The 20,011-nt window shown below is 29.4% G+C and overlaps 1 protein-coding gene across 6 annotated transcripts in view; it reads right to left on the bottom strand.

Moving 5' to 3' along the window:
• The window catches only part of LOC122503117 (ATP-dependent DNA helicase PIF1-like), a 72,471-nt gene that overhangs the window by 40,808 nt on the left and 11,652 nt on the right, over positions 1-20,011 (bottom strand). Inside the window, exons 4-7 of one of the 6 annotated variants that reach the window (XM_043613548.1) lie at positions 12,192-12,485; positions 10,673-12,030; positions 9,851-9,994; positions 9,174-9,580 (exon numbers count right to left, since the gene is read on the bottom strand). The exons of 1 other annotated variant lie outside the window; for it this stretch is intronic. In XM_043613548.1, coding sequence (XP_043469483.1) covers positions 9,174-9,580; positions 9,851-9,994; positions 10,673-10,718 — 597 coding nt within the window. In that variant the 5' untranslated portion in view covers positions 10,719-12,030; positions 12,192-12,485. Of the gene's footprint in view, positions 1-9,173; positions 9,581-9,850; positions 9,995-10,672; positions 12,031-12,191; positions 13,103-20,011 lie in introns of those variants that run through there. 4 more of the 6 variants (XM_043613549.1, XM_043613550.1, XM_043613551.1 and 1 more) reach the window with 4 other exon arrangements.

Below are 20,011 nucleotides of genomic sequence, written 5' to 3'. Positions count from 1 at the left end.
CTTCCCCTGAATCTTTGGTAACAATTACATGAGCTCCTGGCAAATTGTAAAAAATTTCTTGTAGTCCAAGGCCTCCCAAATGTAATAAAGTGGCTCTTTTCTTTTCCTGCTTTTTTATACTCGCTGCCTCTAAATATATATTAACACCTTTCTTCTATCTTTCCCATTTACAACCAAGAGCATGAGGATCTCCTTCACAATCAAAATTCTCCAACGGTGTCAGTGAAGTCATTCTATATACCTGCATGAGCAAAGTAAACAATTATCTGCGTTTAGAAAGATAATCCATACTGTGACTATTTAATTACTTTTATTTTGTTATGTGTGTCTATAATTTAGACCGTCACATTTTTTTATTATTATTATTATTATTATTATTATTATTATTATTATTATTATTATTATTATTATTATTATTATTATTATTATTATTATTATTATTATTATTATTATTATTATTATTATTATTATTATTATTATTATTATTATTATTATTATTATTATTATTATTATTATTATTATTATTATTATTATTATTATTATTATTATTATTATTATTATTATTATTATTATTATTATTATTATTATTATTATTATTATTATTATGTGTGTCTATAATTTAGACCGTCACATTTTTTTTGTTATGTGTGTCTATAATTTAGACCGTCACATTTTTTTAATCGTCCATGACTGGACCTGTAGCGTGTCCATGACTGGACCTTCGCCAATATTGAATTACAATTTTGGACCGTCACAACGTGTGTCCATATTTAAATAACTCTTCCGAGTTAAGTCTATGCACGGAATATCAAATTAAACGACACACTTTTTTCTTTTATTATTATTATATATATTTTTTTATTAACTTAAAGTGTACTTACTCAATTTTTTCTTTTCTTTCTTTTTTTATAAATTTTTTACCTCGTCGCCAATATAGAAAACAATAATTAGTTTGTGTAACTTTAAATTTATTTTGAATTTATTAAATGAACAATTATATTAATTTTAACACAATTTGTAACACGTGGCTGCTTAGCATCTCTCCTTGCACGTGGTCGCTAACCATCTCTGCGTACTGCGTAAGTGCCGCATTCAGTACTGCCCTCTATACACTACAGTACTGTCAATGCAAAGCTGGTGCTAGGATTGTTGGATGCTGTGCCCACGTTGCAAGTGTGATGTGGTACCTTGGGTATGCACGGGATAACACTAACACTAATCTAAGACCATCACAAGAATTTGAAAACCACATCGAAAATGCGTCCACAGTACGTTTACTCACAGATAAAAATTTGACGACGATTTATAGAGCCACTTACAGTTGTTCATGCTGAACTAGTTCCCCACTACTTTTATACTGAATTGTAATGATAGGAATATGACTCAAATTGTGTCATATTACAAAGATGATTATAATAAAATACAATTTAAATCATATTACTATCATTATAATTTAATATAATATCACCATTCTTTCGAAATTTCGAGTTATAACTATTATCAATTTATAAAGGAAATAAAAGTGAAGGATGAAAAAGTATTAACTTTTAATTTTTTAATTCTAAAAACTTGAATCTTCAAAAATAGTTTAGAAGAAATTGTATAATTATAAACAAAAAATAAAATTTAAGTTTTTTAACTTTTTATTTCTTGTAATTTTTTTCAAAAACACAAAAATAGAAATTGTAGGGGAGAGTCTCCAGTTGTGAGACAGCTCCAGTTGTGAGACAGTCAATTTTTTTTAACATGCAATATTAAAAAGACGATTGGTTTATATAAAAACATTTCTTTTTATATGATCCAACTTTTTCGTATACGCCGAAGCGGATATATAAACTGTTTTTGTTAAATACCAACACTGTGTGTGATAATCGACTAAAAAGCGTTTTTTCAATAAATGCAAAGTACTTTTTTTCCAAGTTAATTAATTGGAAAAGGTAAGTGTCATGCATTTTCTTTTAGTGTTTTCCTTATATTTTGTGATGCAATATTGCATTGTTCCAATCTACGGTTGAAAATAATTTAATTTTCCTTTTTCAAAATAGCGCCAATTTCTGGGTGTGAGACACAGCATATCACCAGTTGTGAGACGGTGTCAACACCCATCTGGGCAGCATAAAAAATACGACTTTGCAGGCATACTATTTAAATGTTGTTTTGATTTTTTTTCTAGTATTTTTGGGCATTTCAAGTGGAAAAAAGTCAATTGATTCAGAAGAAATCAATTTTAATGCTCTTGTTGAAGCTATTAAACTGTGCTTATTTGATAGTCATATTTTGGCGAATAAATATTATTATTTAGTACATAATAATATATATTATTAATATATTTAATTATTTCTACTAAACATAACGTTTTATGTCAAACTGATTCAATTTTAGCAATTTTTAATGAGTGTCTCACAACTGGAGACATTGTTTTTTTTTGAAAAAAGCGATGTGCTCGGAAAATGTATCGTAAAATTTTTTGAGTTCATCGAAACACTACACTTTCTTTTAATAAAAGTTGCGTATTTCTGTTACCTTTCGAACGGTGTATTTTATTTACAATTTCGTTTACCCGTTTACAATTTACGGGTCAAAAATAAAACCCGTCTCACAACTGGAGACTCTCCCCTATTAATTTATTATTTAAATGGGAATATGAAATTTTTAGAAGGTGGGGATTTTCATGAAAGAAAGTTAACACTCATCACTTATAATTGTCAAATTATATTTATAACTTTATTATTAATAATACACTCATTTTATATAAAGCGGAACACACGAGGAGAAATCACAGTCGTTCTTATAACGTAAGAGAGATAATACAAAGTATAACGAAGAGGCGCAAACGCAGAGTGCGTAGTAATAGACGCGCAGCCTATCGGCGTACAATATAACTAATAAGTAAAGGGCGGGCGTTTCAAAAATCTGACACTCCCTCCCGTTTGCTCTTTACTTATTTAAAAACAAAATAATGTCAGTCTTTCTTTTAATACAAAAATTAAAATATAACTTGTTAACTCTTCTTATAATTCCTCATCTTGTTAATGATAATAATTCCTCAGTTAGTATCTGTAAATAAAAATGATTATTAAACATTCATAATTTCATTAGTTAATGTTTTATGCAACTCGAAAGATAATGGTTTTGTGAATATGTCTGCTATTTGTTCTTTTGACTTAATCCATTTTACAACTATAAGTTTTCTCTCAACACATTCTTTAATGTGATGTTCTTTAATTTCAATGATGTGCCTTAATTTATTCCCACCGTTTGTTTCTACATTAATACACGCTGTTTTGTTATCACACCATAAAACCATCGGCAATAGTGGCCTTGTGATGATTAATTTGATGGAGTTATACATCGACAATAATTCTTGACTTGTTTCACTCATCGCCACATACTCAGCATGACAAGTGGACAGTGACACATATGATTGTTTATGTGTTCGCCAAGAAATAGTATCTCCAAACAACTTAATCAAATAACCACTAGTTGTCAATGAATTTTTACAATCACCGAAACTAGCATCTGAAAATCCTTCTAGATTTTCAGTTTTACCTAAATATCGTAAACTCAATTTTTTTAGTACCTTTTAAGTATCTAAAAACTCTTTTTACCATTTTCCAATCATCTTCAGTAGGATTCACCTGGTGTCTACTTAATACGTTAACTGCATAAGTAATGTCCGGCCTAGTTGCTCCTGCTAGATATAATAAACTACCTACTGCTTGACGATAAGGAAAATTAGCTTTTGTTTCGATCTCATTCAAAATCTCATCATCAATTTCTTCTTCTCTCATCTTTCTTTCTCTATTAGTTACTTGAGATGTGTTCATGGGAGTTCTTTGTGGATGCGAATTATTGAAACCGAATTTGATCAATATTTTATCTATGAATTTTTCTTGATGTAGTTCCATAATTTTATTCGTTTTATCATGATTTATTTGAATACTTAAAAATTCTTTTGGTTCACCTAAACAAGTTATTTCAAATTTTTCGTTCAATTTATTTTTAACTTCCGACAATTTTTCCTCATCATTACTTGTTATTAATATATCATCTACGTACAGAAGTAAAATTAAAATTTTCGCATTTTCTCGCCAAATAAATAAACACGGTTCTACTCTTGAATTTTTCAAACCTATATCTAAGACTGCTTTTGTGAATTTATCATTCCACCTTTTAGAACTAATACGTAGTCCATATAACGCTCGTTCTAATTTGCACACCATTTGTTCTCTTTCATTTTTATTGTGATTTGTTCCTTCAGGTATTTCCATATATATTTCCTCATCATTTATCTCACCATTTAAAAAGGCCGTTTTGACATCAATTTGATAAATTTTTAAATTGAATTTATTGGCAATAGCTAGAACTGTTCGTACTAAAGGTAATCTTGACACAGGTGCATATGTTTCAGACAACTCATATACATTTTTGTCTTTAAATCCTCTTATTACTAGTCTCGATTTGAATTTTTCACAACCATTTGAATCTATCTTTCTTTTAAATAACCATCTCGAATCTATTATAGTTGTTTTTTGTCCATCTTTTGTTCTTATTGGTCTTTTGATTAATTTCCAAACTCTCATCTTTTCTAAAGACATTAACTCTTCATTTTTTGCTTCTTTCCATAAATTTTTATTTACTGAATTCATCGCATGATTATAATTTATCGGTTCTGAATTGATATCAGCTAGTAAAGCATGAACTGTTTCATCGTTTAATTGTAAATTTGTTTCTGTATTATCTTGATTGATTTTTAATATTGATTCATTTTCTATTTCAATTTGCTTATCATTACTTATTAAATTTTTGCGTGGTCACCCTCTTTTACGTTTGTGTTCTCCCTCCGATTTTATTAACTCTTCTTTATCATTTTCATCTTTTTCAAATTTAGTAAACCATTTTTCTTTGTTTGTCACATCTTCTATTCTTGGGAAATTTTGTATTTCATTTCTTTTATATTTGTCTCCATAAACTAATTTTTCATTAAACCTTACGTCTCTACTTTCGTAATATTTCCCATCTTCCGGTTTTAATAACTGGTAACCTGTCGGTGTATAACCCACTAATATAACTCGTCTTCCTTCTGGTTTAAATTTGGGACCAATTTTTCTTTGTACTTTAATATAAGCAATACAACCGAATCTTTTAATTTGGTTAATGTCAAAGTTGTGATCAGGACTGAATTTTTCTAAGGATATTATCATGTTATTTGATTTATGTGGAGTTCGATTATATGCGTAAACTGCAGCTGTTAAAGCTAAGTCCCATAAATACTCTGGTAATTTTGAATCAAACATATAGCAACGCACCTTCTTTTGTATAGTTTGATTGAATCTCTCCGCAACCCCGTTATGTTCTGGTGTGTCAGGACATTCCAGTTGTAATTTCGCACCTAATTTTTGTAATACTTCTATCGTGTACCCACCTGTAAATTCAGTGCCCTGATCTGAACGTAAATAACATACTTTCGCATCATGACCTATTAAATTTCGTGCACTTCTTACAAAATATTCAAAACATTTACCAGTTTCACTCTTCATTTTCATTGGATAAGCCATTGCTAAACGAGAAAAATCATCGATAAAGACAGATATATACTTGTAATTTTTGGGATATGTAGTGGGAGAAATAGGTCCCATTACATCAGCATGTATGATTTGTAAAGGAGCAGTTGCTCTTGATCTAGTTAATGAAAATGGTAATTTATTGATTTTACTCACCAAACATACGTCGCAATTTAAGAGTTCTTTATTAAAAACTACAGAATTTAGATTTTTATTTTCAGGAAATTTTCCTTGCAATGCTTTTAGATAATCTATAGAAGCATGACCAAATCTGCCATGCCACAATAAAGCTTTATTGTTTACTTTTGTTTTTGTGTTAGTTAATAAAAAGTTCTCATCGTCAGGTAATTCTATTATTGGTAAATCATTTATGTCATGAAATTTTCGGTCCCATATTGTCACATCAAAATTTGATTGTTCGTAAGGATTATTGTTTATTTTGTTTTTCACTTCAATTTCTGAATTTTTATTTATTTCCTCATCGTTATTTATATTAATTTCATTTTCTTTGTTTAAAATAATCGACTCTTCATTTTTAATTGATTCTATTAATTTTTCTTTGTTTACAACGCTTCTTGTGAGATATTTATGAGTATTATTTTCCTTTTCAGTTAGATTTACGAACACATCTTTATTTATTAAATCATCAAAATTCTCTCCATTATCTGAAATGTTATTTATTTCTAACTCTATTTCCCAAAATGGTTTCTTATACACACCTGACAATAGTTTTTCATTTGAATTAGGATCAAATATATCAATTTTTTCTTTATCTAAATAAATTGCTAAACCCATTTCGGCGAATTTTCTTAAAGACAGTAAATTTTCTTTCAATGCTTCCGCAAAAAAGACTTTATCAATTTTAAATATTTCACCATTGTGTAATTTTATTTCAATTTTCCCTACTCCCTCCGTTTTTAAGTCTGCCGATTCATTTTTATTTGCACATTTTATAACTCCACTATTTGTTTCTTCGAAAGTTTTAAATACAATTTTGGAATTTGATATATGATCAGTTGCCCCAGAATCAGCTAAAAATTTAATTTAAATCCCATCATAAAAATTTTTATAATTATTATTAGACATATCAGTATACTTATAAATTATTATGAATTTTGTTTTGCTCACCCATGTTATCATTTCTAGTTGGTTGATTTTCCCTTTTTAATTGTTTTTCTTGTTTTTCATTTTTCTTGTGGTAATTTTTATTTTGATATCTTTGGTTATTTTGTTTGAAACCCCCTCTAGTATAATTTCCTCGCCCTCTTTTACCGTAATTTGGGTAATTAACGTTTATTTTTCTTTTTAAATCTCGCCCTTGATTATTCGAATTATTTGAATTGTTTAAATTTCTGTACCTTGAGTGACCTCCTCTTCCGTAACCCCTTCCTCTACTGTAATAATCATAATTGAATTGATTAGTTGGACATGTAGCTGCAACGTGATCGCCAAATTTGTTACACTTGTAACATTTCTTTCCTCTTCCACGATTTGAACAATCTGCACCTATATGTCCTTGATCTTGACATTCATAGCATCGCACCTTTGAATCATTTTTCACCATGTTTAGAGTTCTCACTTCTTTCTCATCTTCTTTTTCTCCTCTCGTTGTCTCATCCTGCAAAACCAACAATTTTAATTGATCATAAGAGATACTTTTTCCTTTTGTATTTTTCGATACAAATTCAATGGTTTGTACAGAAGGTACAGAAACCATAATAGCATTATAGAAAGCATCTCTCTTCTCATCTTCAGAGAAAGAAACAGAACCTTCTGAATTTTCATAATTTCGAATCGTGTCCTCAAATTTTTCAATAAACTCACCCGCTGTATTTTTACCAAAAATATATTTCATATTGTATAATTGTTTTCTGACTGTATGTGAATTGACATTTCTTTCGCATCTTTTAATTTCGGCAAGTTTATTCAAAATTTGTTTTGGATCTTGAAACTGCATGACCTTTGCGTGATAATTGCTATCTAAATGATTGATCAAAATGTCTCTAACTTTAAATTTTTGTTCATTTAAGATTTTTTCATCAAATTCTTTTTCAACAATATTGTCATCTATTATGTGTAAAAGGTCGCTAGATCTCAATTCCGAAGTGAAATAGTCTCTAAAATGTTCAAATTCTACATTGTTTGTTAATTTGTAATCTCTTTTATAATTCCCACCTTTATTTATAATCTCAAATTTAACCACATCGTTTACTTTTAAATTTTTGAAATTGTTTTCACTATTTTCAGAGTTTTCTACTAAATTCTTTTGCTTTAAATTTATAAGAGTTTCTTTTACTTTATGTTCGATTTCTATTTTTAATTTATCATTTATATCGTTTGTTCCTTTCTCATCTGATGGTAAATCATCATTGATTACCTTATTGGTTTCGCGCATCATATCATTTTGTGCAAGTCTAAAAGTTTTGGCTATTCCCTCTAAAGCTTTGATATTTTCATTGGTTTTTCTATTTTGTTGCACATAGTCAGTTCTAAGTAAACCTGTGAGATCTCTTAAAGTTTCACGGCTTGGTGAATCTGTTTCTATGTGTTTTAACACATCTTTAATTTGGGTAACAATGCTTGTTAATTACTCAGTTGACTGTATTGAAAGTTCGCAAAATTTGTTCACGATTACAATCAACTTATCAATTTTATTTTCTTGTCTGGTCACTCTATCTTCAACTGAAATATTTTCATTTTTATTAGTTGGGGGTTCAAAATCAGAGGTTTCAAGTTTTTTTGTTAATTTATACTGATCTATTTTATAATTGCATTTAATATTACTACTAATTGTGGGTTTAGGATTAAAATTACTAGAGGTAGGTTTCTAATCACCAGTTTTGAAAAATGCAGTCACAGAGTCATCATGTTTTTCTCTCTTCGTCTCATCAGTCGCTTCTTCTTCAGCTTGTCTCTTCTTTGGTTCTTCCTCATTTTGACTATTGCTGTGCGGTCTATAGTAATATTACTGATGAACTCAATTATAAACTTGAGAAACTCCTTAACTCATGTATTAGATTTATTTTTGATTTGAAAATGGATGAACATATATCTCCTTATCGTGAAAGACTGGGATGGCTTACAGTTAAACATAGACGCTTATTAAATATTGGTTGTTTGACATATTCTATTCTAAATTCTGAAGAACCTGGGTATTTGTTTAATAAATTTGTTTTCAGACAGGAGATCACTACCAGGAAGATTAGAAGCCCTAATGTTCTAAGAATTTCTCGGTGTAGAACTAGTCAATATCAAAATTCTTTTATTGTTGTTGCTGCGTCACTATGGAACTCTCTTCCCTGCTCTATAACAAGTTCACAGAGTCTTTTCGTTTTTAGAAAAAAACTTTTTACATATTTATTGCTTCTTGATACATAATTATGTACTTTTCTTTTATGGATTTTATTACCTTTGTATTTATTTTTATCTTGTGGCGCACGTGTAAATATGTATAAATATGTGTATTTAAATTCATATATGCTATTTATGTTGCTTATGATGTGTTCATAATATGTAGTTGTAGGTGGTACAGTGTGACAGTATGAATTTTTAATTGAATTTCTTATTATATTATATATGTGATCATTGACCGCTCAGTCATTTGGTAATTTATAATTTCTGCTGTATAAATTTTGCTTTATTTAGTATTTGTATGCACAAGATTATTCTATTTATTATTGTATTATCTATCTTTCTTTTTTTTATTATGATTGTTGAATGCTGCTCTGTAAAAATTGTTCTCATGGTTTCCTTAAACAAATAAAGAAATTCTAATTCTAATTCTAATTTTACTAATTTCCCTCCTGTCTCATCCTTCTCATATAATTTCTCATCTTCATTATTTTCTCTTTCCTCATCTATTTTTGTTGACTCATTCTCCTCATCTATTTTCATTAATTCTGTGACCGAGCTACCCGAGAACGTCCTTGGCATGACAGCAGGTTGATCTTGTAGGATTTGTTCATCTAACCACAATGGAAGTGCATCCCATGTTCTGTCTGTCAGCATTCGTTTTTCTATAAATTAGAATTTAATTAATTTTTAATTTTTATAAGGACTATGTTCCAAAATCAGTTAACCCAACATCAAGTATAACTGTTTTTAGAACGATCAGTCACGTGATGATTCGCACAGCAAAACCACCATTATGACTGACCTAGGATGCATGTCAATGTATTACCGAACATCAAGTAAACATCTTCATGCAAACTTCTCGGATTATTTAAAAAAATTTATTTTTATTTATTTATAATAAATATATATATTTAAAATAATTGTAAGCTCACCTGTGTGATAAAATACTCTGTTATCAATATTTAGTGTGATATTCTCTCCTTCTGTTGTAATTTGGATCTCATCTTCTGGATGATGTTTGTTTAAACCAAACGTTATATCCAAATTTTTCCACAGTTTTTCTAACGTCGCTTCATCTGAAATATAATTTTTTTTATGTACTTCTCATCTTTTATTTATATTTATACTCATCAATTTTATTTCTTTTTATTAAACTATATATCTTTTTAATTTAGTAATATTGTACAATTTTCTTTTATTTTTATTCTATTATTTTGTAATATAATATTCTTTTCTTGATTTTATTTGAAATACTATTTCAATGTCATGACATTTTACTTGTGTTTGTTTTGATTTTAAGTTCATGCAAAGGTGACCCAAGGAAAGAGAGAGAGAGAGAGAGATCGAGCCACTGCGCATAATATCTCATCCTTTGTTCGAACATTTTGTAGTACGTATCTCTCCCCCCATCCCCACCATCACCTTCGCACTCACTTGTATTTGCTTCTTTGTTATTCTTACATGGCGTCTATTTTTCTCTTTGTCTTTCTTATATCGGCATTTTACTAAACAAGTTTGAGCCTGTGAATTCTATTTCTAACTCGTTAAATTTTTATGAATATATTTATACATTAATTTTCAAATTAAACACAAATATGCTTTTTAATTTTAATTTAATATTTATAAACTCTTCTTTTAATATTCTTATGACCATGTGCACATGTGGCTCTCCGCACGTGTATCTCTGACGACGTGTTGCAACTTCTCAAATTCTATTATCACTCACATCTTTTATGATTTTTATTTTTACTCACCAGCTTTGCTCACACTTGGAATGATCTTCTGTTTTTCTTCGGACATCCTTCTCGTCTTTTCGTATTTTTCCAATCTCGATTTTTTCTTTTACTATTTTAAACAAAACTCACGCGGTGGATTCGTGAAAACACTTTTTAAAGTTTGTCTGTGCCCATAACCTTTTAGAAGGTGGGGATTTTCATGAAAGAAAGTTAACACTCATCACTTATAATTGTCAAATTATATTTATAACTTTATTATTAATAATACACTCATTTTATATAAAGCGGAACACACGAGGAGAAATCACAGTCGTTCTTATAACGTAAGAGAGATAATACAAAGTATAACGAAGAGGCGCAAACGCAGAGTGCGTAGTAATAGACGCGCAGCCTATCGGCGTACAATATAACTAATAAGTAAAGGGCGGGCGTTTCAAAAATCTGACAGAAATAAAAATCCATATATTTTTAATTTTAATTATTAAACCCATAAATGTTTTTTGTGGAGAATTTAATTACTTTTTTTGTATAAAATGTAATAAAATGTAAATCTTGTGGCGTAAATTTTCAATTTCTCCTTCAAATTTATTTGAAATGCAATTAAAGCTAATTTTTTGCGAACAACAGTCATCCCATGAACGTAACCTCGTTCGAAATAGTCCAAAGTCACACCTCTTCGCCGTCCTTCTCTCCTTGGTTCATAAATTTCTGGAACATTTCTACCAGTACTGTTACTACTGTAAAAACTGCTTTTACATTGTGCGCATGTTTTTAGACATGGCATTTTTTTAGCCAATTTATTCAAAAAAAATCTCCTGAATATCTCAACCAAGCAAGATTTAGAACTTCATTTCCTGGTGCTTTAGTTATCTTTTAACTCATTTTCTTCAAAGTACTCTTTTTCTTGCAGTTCCATGGGTGGAGTTTGTTGACTATTCGTGTTTTGTAAAAATCGGACAAGAGATTCTAAAACGTTACTAGCATCGTCTCTGCAGTTCGCTTCCACTGAATGCGGCGATGTTAAATTGTTTATAAGAAAAGTTTTAAATAGTCCATCGAATTGTTGACACGTTAGATGTACGAAACGATGACTGTGGCTCCGTAAACATCCAAAAAAGTTCTCTAAAATGGCTTGGTTTAGGAAACCCGGTTTAAAAGATAAAAATCCACGTTCTTGAAGCCATTTCTAAATTAAGGGCATAGCAGAGAGGTTTCGTCTGAAATTTATTGAGCTTGGAGGATCAGCAACCTTTTCTCCTTTTTTTGTTACAAAGCGCAGTTTCAGGAATTTTCCACGCGTTTCACTCCAAAATTTATCATGGCCAAAAGGGCTAACTTGGCAGCACCAAGTGCTTCATTTGGCATTAAAGAGGGTGCTGTAGAAGAAAACTTTAATTAAAAAACAATTCATAACACATCTTATATAAATTATTACATAATTCATGCTTATGTTTTTTTAATTATTTATTTTACGTTAAATATATAAAAATATATTTCGTGTCTATTGTAAGTAAATAAATAAATCATAAAAATTTACCTAAACTGTTAGCTGTCGTAATAAAAGATGCCACCGATCTGCTATACACTTGCGCAGCCACATCGACTTTCATTTTTTTTTATACACGTGGCCTTCCTTAATTCGAGGTAATGCTCTCACCATTTTTTGTGATTTAGAATCCAGCTCATACGCAGTTTGAAAATGACTCCACTTTGCAATAGATCCATCTGGATGTTTAATATGTTTTTCAGCTCCGTAGTGTTACATAAAATATTGGCTCCGTGGCACCTGTGGCGTACAGTGTAAAGGTGCAAATTCATGGATCAACAGTTGCTGCAATAACACATATTATAGAAGAGGACAGACATAGTTGTGTCCTTTTATATTTCAGTGCTTCAGCAACCGTTGACTTATTAAAAAACACCTTAATATTCGAAAAAACACGGCTTTACTTTCGGTGCTTAATTTAAAATGTCTTTATGTCAACCATGCAGAAGCACAGTATTACTGTTGATCGTAACGCTTTTATTTGTGAATACTTTTCTAAAATTAGTTTTATGCGCTAATTTCATAATGTTATGAAAATAAAATTCTCTGGTTATGTCAAGCTGATAGTAAATAGTAAATATTTTTGCTGGGGCTATTTTGTGCATCAAAATGCTTTTTTTAACTCAGTGATTTATTCAAATTCAGAATTAAAAGAAAATCAACTTTCGCTTATGTTATACTTCCTTCTGAAGGTTTCCTATGAGTTAGTCAATGAAATAAATTTTTTTGTCGGAGTTGTAGTCATTAAAAGTTGTGCACAAAATAGACCCCGGGATGGGGCTACTTTGTGCATTGAACTTTCTGTTTTTATAATGTTACGTAAACATTTTTTTGATCCTTTCTTATTCATTAAATCTTTTGTGTAGATATTTCAGAGTAAATTAAAAAAGAATAAGATATTAAACAAAAAATTTTGTAAATATTATACAAGAAAATGTAAAATAAAACATTAAGATTTTGCTAAAATCATCATTTATTAAAAATTAACAACCTTTCTTCAAATTTTATATTACTCAAAAAATAAATAACACTTTTTCTTTTTAAATATACATTTTACAATAATACATTATGATAATTATAATACTATCATTTAAACACATGTAAATAACTTTTAATCTCATCATTTCAACAGGAGCTTTTTTAAACGTTTTGAATATGATATTTTTCATAAACTTGAAATTAATATTTTATGGTTAAATGAATAACAATTTAATATCTAATACACTTTTCAAGTTATTAGAGAAACGGGAGAAATAGTTTTAAAACTAATTTGAAAAACTTAGGGTAATGTCACATTGAGTGGACCGCCACTTTGAGTGGACCACCTGAGTTTTTAAGTTATCTGACAGCGGAAACATGAAATAAATAAAACGAATAGCAGCACCGCACCTAGAAACTGTAAGAAATTAAGTTCCGCGATAAACATGTACGTTATTGTTTGATGTAACGCATTTTTAAGAATACAAACCAAAAAAGAAGTCGCTCTTACAATGAGTAAAGTGATTCAGAAGTGTAAAAGTAGTGTAAAATTTAAGTTTTAAAAGGTAACTTATTTTTTTCCTACTACTTTGGACATTGCAATTGATTGTCTTAGTTTAATTAAGTGATAATTTTGACTCAAAAAAAATTGTGGTGGCTGCCATAAAAAGTTGTATTTCACTATGAGTGGACCACTGTTTATAACCATGAGAGGACTGCCTGTTTTTTTTATATTTTTAATGTCAGTTTACCATTTTTAAGAAAATAAATTGACAATAAATTGGTTTGAAACTATGTTTTATGTTCTTTATTAATTTTTTTGTGATATTGATGTGATATGTGCCAAAATTATTAAAAGTGGTTTCACTTGTAAATATTGCGACACAATCATGGTCTGAAGCTGCATAAGCATAAATTTTGTTTTAATATATCAGAAATATTAAATAAATTAAAGAAAATAGAATAACTTTTACAATTTTTTAGGAGTGGTCCACTCAAGGTTACACTTTTTTCATTCCTTAAAAATTAGCTATTTTTTTAACCCTTTAAGGACCAAATGTACAAAAATTTTATCCGAACTTTGGGAGCAATTTTTAGTATGAAAACGGATTGCTAAAAATTTTGCAATAGACATTTCTTAAAGCTCAGGAACCGCTCTTTCGAATGCTGCAATAACAAATATTAAAAATTTATAAATAAACAAATTACATACAGTAATTTAAAAAAAACACAATTTTTTAAAGATTTTTTTTTTAAAATCAAATTTTTTTTATTATTTATGGCGAAGGAATACGTCTCAAAGGTAAAAATATCGCGTCAAAAATGTCTAACCTAAAATGTTGTAAAATAAAAATTAGAAAAAAACAAAATGGCGGATCAAAAATGGCGTTCAAAGTTGACTTTTTAATAAATAATATACAGCAAGTGCACATTTTTTTAAAAACCTCACAGATTCGCTTGAAACTGGTTACTCGGGGGTTTTTGGGTCGCTGTTTACAAATATGATAATAGTTTTTAAAAATTCAAAATGGCGAATCCAATATGGCGAACACTTTTTTCAAAATTTCATCGGATTCGCTTGAAACTGGTTACTCGGGGGTTTTTAAGGTCGCTGATTACGAATATGATAATAGTTGGGATCTCTAATTACGAATATGATAGTAGTTTACAAAAAATAAAAATTTCGGAGCATATACATTAATTTTTGTAATGTTTTACAGTAGTAACTTCAGAATTGCGTTAACTTTATTTTGTTGTAAAATATTTCAATTTTTATTAATTAATTATTTCATAATTCGAAAAAAGCGTCATTTTTTCGTTTTAGATAATTGAAAGTACACATCTTAAGCTTTTTTTTGGTACAAGAAAAAGAAAAAAAGGGTCCTTCTTGAAGTAAAACCGTTCAAATTACAACTATATTATGCTCTAATGATGAGGAAAAGTGATATTTAACATTAAAAAAACAAAATTTTTTTTCTTTTAAAACTGATCTTAAAATTGCACAGTTACGTGAAAATCACCCATATATAACCTAGAAGATAGGACTATAGAGAAAATTAAAAATTAAAATGGCGGCTCAAAAATGGAGTTTGAAGTTCAATTTTTTTTTAAAATTTGATTCGATAGTACGAAATTGTTAAAAGTGTTTAGATTAGCTTAAAATTTGTTACTCAGGGGTTTTAGGGTCGCTGGTAACGAATCTGAAGTCTAATTTTTAAAATTCAAAATGGCGGATCCAATATGGCGGACAATTTTTTTAAAAACTCATTAAATTTGCTTGAAACTTGTTATTCAGGGGTTTTTGGGGTCGCTGATTATGAATCTGAAATCCAATTTTCAAAATTCAAAATGGCGGATCCAATATGTCCGACTAATTTTTAAAAACTCATTAGATTCGCTTAAAATTTGTTACTCGAGGGTTTTAGGAGTCGCTGATCACGAATCTGGAGTCCAATTTTAAAAATTCAAAATAGCGGATTTAATATGGCGAACAATTTTTTTTAAAACTTATTAAATTTCCTTGAAACTTGTTATTCGGGGGTTTTTGGGGTCGCTGATTATGAATCTGAAATCCAATTTTCAAAATTCAAAATGGCTGATTTAATATGTCCGACAAATTTTCAAAAACTCATTAGATTAGCTTAAAATTTGTTACTTGGGGGTTTTAGGGGTCGCTGATTGCGAATCTGGAGTCCAATTTTCAAAATTCGAAATGGCGGATCCGAAATGTCGGACAATTTTTTTAAAAACTCATTAAATTTGCTTGAAACTTGTTATTCGGGGGTTTTTGGGGCCGGTGATTATGAATCTGAAATCCAATTTTCAAAATTGAACATGGCCGCTCCAAAATGACAGACGAATTTTCAGTTGCAATTCGATAATCACGTTCTTTAGCCATTAAAATACTTAAAATATTTTTAATGTTTGCCAACTTTAACCACGTGAAGGTAAACGCGAACTGGAAAGTCTTTTTTTGTTATTTTTGAACTTTATATTTTTTTTCTTTTTTATTTTTTCATTTTTTGTGTGTTTTTCTTCTTTTTATTTGTTATTATAATTTTTGAATTTAAAGGTAAAAAAATGGAAATGTATGTGCTTTATTTTAATCATTACTTATTTCAAGGTCAAATTGAAAAAAACAATTTTTTTATCTCCAGCTTGCAGCTCTTGTAAAACCTTTCAAAAATCATTATTCACAGTTTTAATTCGAATAATTTTACTTATCAATATATTAAATCCAAAAAAATATATTTAAAAAAAGACATAATTTATTTGAAAAATAAAAAATCAATGAGAGAAGCAGGCGCAATGCGCCTAAATCATAGGGTTTCGTGGCCTACAATCACAAAAAAATAAATAAATAATAATTTTTTTTTAAATTTGTTATGTACTTAAGATTGTACATTTTTTATTACTATAGTAACAGTTGCTATGGCAACTATTACTATATCAACGGTTGCCGCGGCAACGGTTGTTTTAGCAACCATTAACATTGCAACGGTAGCCATGGCAACGGTTGTTATGTCAACCATTAACATAGCAACGGTTGTAATGTTGTCTTAAGACTTAAGACATAAGACTTAATACATAAGACTTAAAACTTAAGACTTAAGAACTTTTTATACCGAAGTCTCGCTATAAGACTTGAGACTTAATACATAAGACTTAAAACTTAAGACGTAAGAATTACGGACGGACACCGAAGTCTCGCTTTAAAGGTTTTGGCCCTTGGCAACGAAACCCTAAAAAAAGACTTTTAGCGTTTCACTTGGTGAAAGTTGGAAAACATTAAAAAAATTTTAAGTATTTTAATGGCTAAAGAACGTCATTATCAAATTTCAATTAAAAATTTGTATGTCATATTAAAGCGGACATGTTTAATTTTAAAAATTGGACATTATAATCGTAATCAGCGACCCAAAAACCCTCGAGTAACAAGTTTCAAGCGAATCTAATGATTTTTTAGAAAAAAAATATAAATAGAGAGTGGTTTTTCCGAAAATTACGACTTTTTTGTGTACAATTATGTTTTTCGAGTATTTTAGGGTGAGAATATGTCAAAATCAGTTAACTGACTTTTATTCCTTTCAAAAAATTCGATTTTCAGTGTTATTTTAAGATTTTTTTAGTTTTTTTGACCATTTAAGAGACTATAACTTCGAAAATTGAGTTTTCATGAAAAAATGTTGTAAAGAAAAGTTGTTTGTATTTTCCTAATCTAAAATAATATAAAGTTAAAAAATCTAAAATTTGAAAAAATTGAGTTTTCAAAATTTTGAAACTACCGTAGTTTTTGTAGTTTTCAACGAAAATGGCTGGTTAACGAACTTAACCTTCATTTTTACACCAACTTTAAGTGTGTTAAATTTAAAAACGATCAGATAAGATTTTTAAAAGTTATTGTGTCAACAACATTTTGTCTACAGACGGACATACATACATACAGACAGACACACAGACAGACGGACTCGCCGGACCATGTTTTTCGGGTTCAGGGGACCTCAAAACGTAAAGATTTCATAAAATTATCAAAAGTCAATTTTCGACCAAAACTAATACTTTCTCATGTGATGAGAATGTAATAAAAACTAGTTTTTTGGAAATAACTCGAAAAGTTTAGGGTTTAGCAAAAAGTTGTCAACTGCAAAGTTGTAGATTATGCAAAACCGAGAAAAAAAGTCTCTGGTAGCAAAATCGCATATGCAATAATGTCAGAGATAATGGAGTCGGAATATTGAATTTTTTTCAAAAAAGTGCACAAAAAATATAAATAGAGAGTGGTTTTTCCTAAAATTACAACTTTTTTGTGTACAATTATGTTTTTCAATTTTTTTAGGGTGAGAATATGTCAAAATCAGTTAACTGACTTTTATTCCTTTCAAAAAATTCGATTTTCAGTGTTATTTTAAGATTTTTTTAGTTTTTTTGACCATTTAAGAGACTATAACTTCGAAAATTGAGTTTTCATGAAAAAATGTTGTAGAGAAAAGTTGTTTGTATTTTCCTAATCTAAAATAATATAAAGTTAAAAAATCTGAAATTTGAAAAAATTGAGTTTTCAAAATTTTGAAACTACCGTAGTTTTTGTAGTTTTCAACGAAAGTGGCTGGTTAACGAACTTAGCCTTCATTTTTACACCAACTTTAAGTGTGTTAAATTTAAAAACGATCAGATAAGATTTTTAAAAGTTATTGTGTCAACATCATTTTGGTCTACAGACGGACATACATACATACATACATACAGACAGACGGACTCGCCGGACCATGTTTTTCGGGTTCAGGGGACCTCAAAACGTAAAGATTTTATAAAATTATCAAAAGTCAATTTTCGACCAAAACTAATACTTTCTCATGTGATGAGAATGTAAAAACAGTCTTCTTTACGCTATACGTAATATTAAAAAATACTATCGTATTCTTCATACATTTTCGAGTAAGAAACCATTGAGAAAAAAAATGGACAGCTACTAGAAATAACAATATTAAATTATTTTTGTCGTCGTGTAAGCCTTTTTTTTGGTGTTCGCTGCATGCCTCTGCGCTATTTTCGCGTTATACATCAAGTTTAAATTTGAGGTTCTTTTGTTTTTTTAATGTTTGTCTGCGTTGCGATGATTTGTTTATGGTCATAATATGTTTGTAATGTCTGAGAAATCGTTGGCAAATTAATGTTTATAATATTGTTATAAATAATGGTTCAACCTAAATAATAAGTGCTGTAATCCATGTGCAAAAAAAAATCATTTGTGCATTTATAGAAATCTGAAAAAAGTGACTGACAATTGGAGTTCAGTGTTTTCGACTATAATTGGAAAATATATTTGTGATTCATGCAGAAGATCGATTATGAAAAATTCTTCGAAACCACTGCGATCATTTAGCGATTGTACACCTGAACCAGAAAATTCTTGTTTAGACGATAGTTCTGATCTTGATAATGAACGTCGCGATCCTTTTTTTTCAACCAAATAGTAATGAATCGAAAAGAACATCTAGTACTGTTTGGCCAAATGAAAATCAAATGAAATTTAAAAAAAGCAAAGATTCTGATGATGGAAAAAACTTTGACGCTTATTTAATAGAATTAGACGATATTCGAGTTGCCCTATCAAAAGTTGAGCCCTTTTCGAAATTCGCTATTCATATATGTATATTTATTAATAACATTAAACTATAGGTGTGAATTGTCGATTGAGACTGAAGAGATAAAAGATTTCCTTGAAGGGCTGAAGACTGAATTACCGCTTCTGTTAAAACACGATTTTATTGCTGAATCCCAATCAAACTATTTGATACATTTGAAAGCGACGATTAAACCAGGGGAATTTGTTGTCATGCTTGATTTTTCTGAAAATTTTAGTTTCGTGATTCAAGATGCTATTCAATCCCATCATTGGAACAACGATCAGGTTACGCTTCACCCTTACGTAATATATTACCGCAAGCAGTATAAATTAGAGCATCATAATTTTGATATAATTTCGGAATGCAATAAGCATGATTCTGTCACTGTTAATTTATTCAACAACAAAAATGATTGCATATTTGCAAAAAATTCATGGACCGAGAAATTTGCAAAAATTAATTTTTTTTCTGATGGATCTGGGGCACAATATAAAAATAAATATAATTTTTTGAATATTTCAAATTACGAGCAAGAATTTGGTTTCTCAGTCCAGTGGAATTTTTTCGCGACTTCGCACAGGAAAGGGGCGTGCGATGGTGTTGGTGGATCAGTTAAAAATTTGGCCTATAAGGCCAGTCTTCAACGTCCAGTCGATGACCAAATAACATCCCCCGCAACCTTGTTTAAATGGGCAAAAGGATTTT

Source organism: Leptopilina heterotoma, unplaced genomic scaffold, assembly GCF_015476425.1.
Source record: "Leptopilina heterotoma isolate Lh14 unplaced genomic scaffold, ASM1547642v1 Lhet_245, whole genome shotgun sequence".
Lineage (NCBI taxonomy): Eukaryota > Metazoa > Arthropoda > Insecta > Hymenoptera > Figitidae > Leptopilina > Leptopilina heterotoma.
Note: the sequence above shows the minus strand (reverse complement) of the source record. Positions and strands in the feature narration are given on the sequence as shown.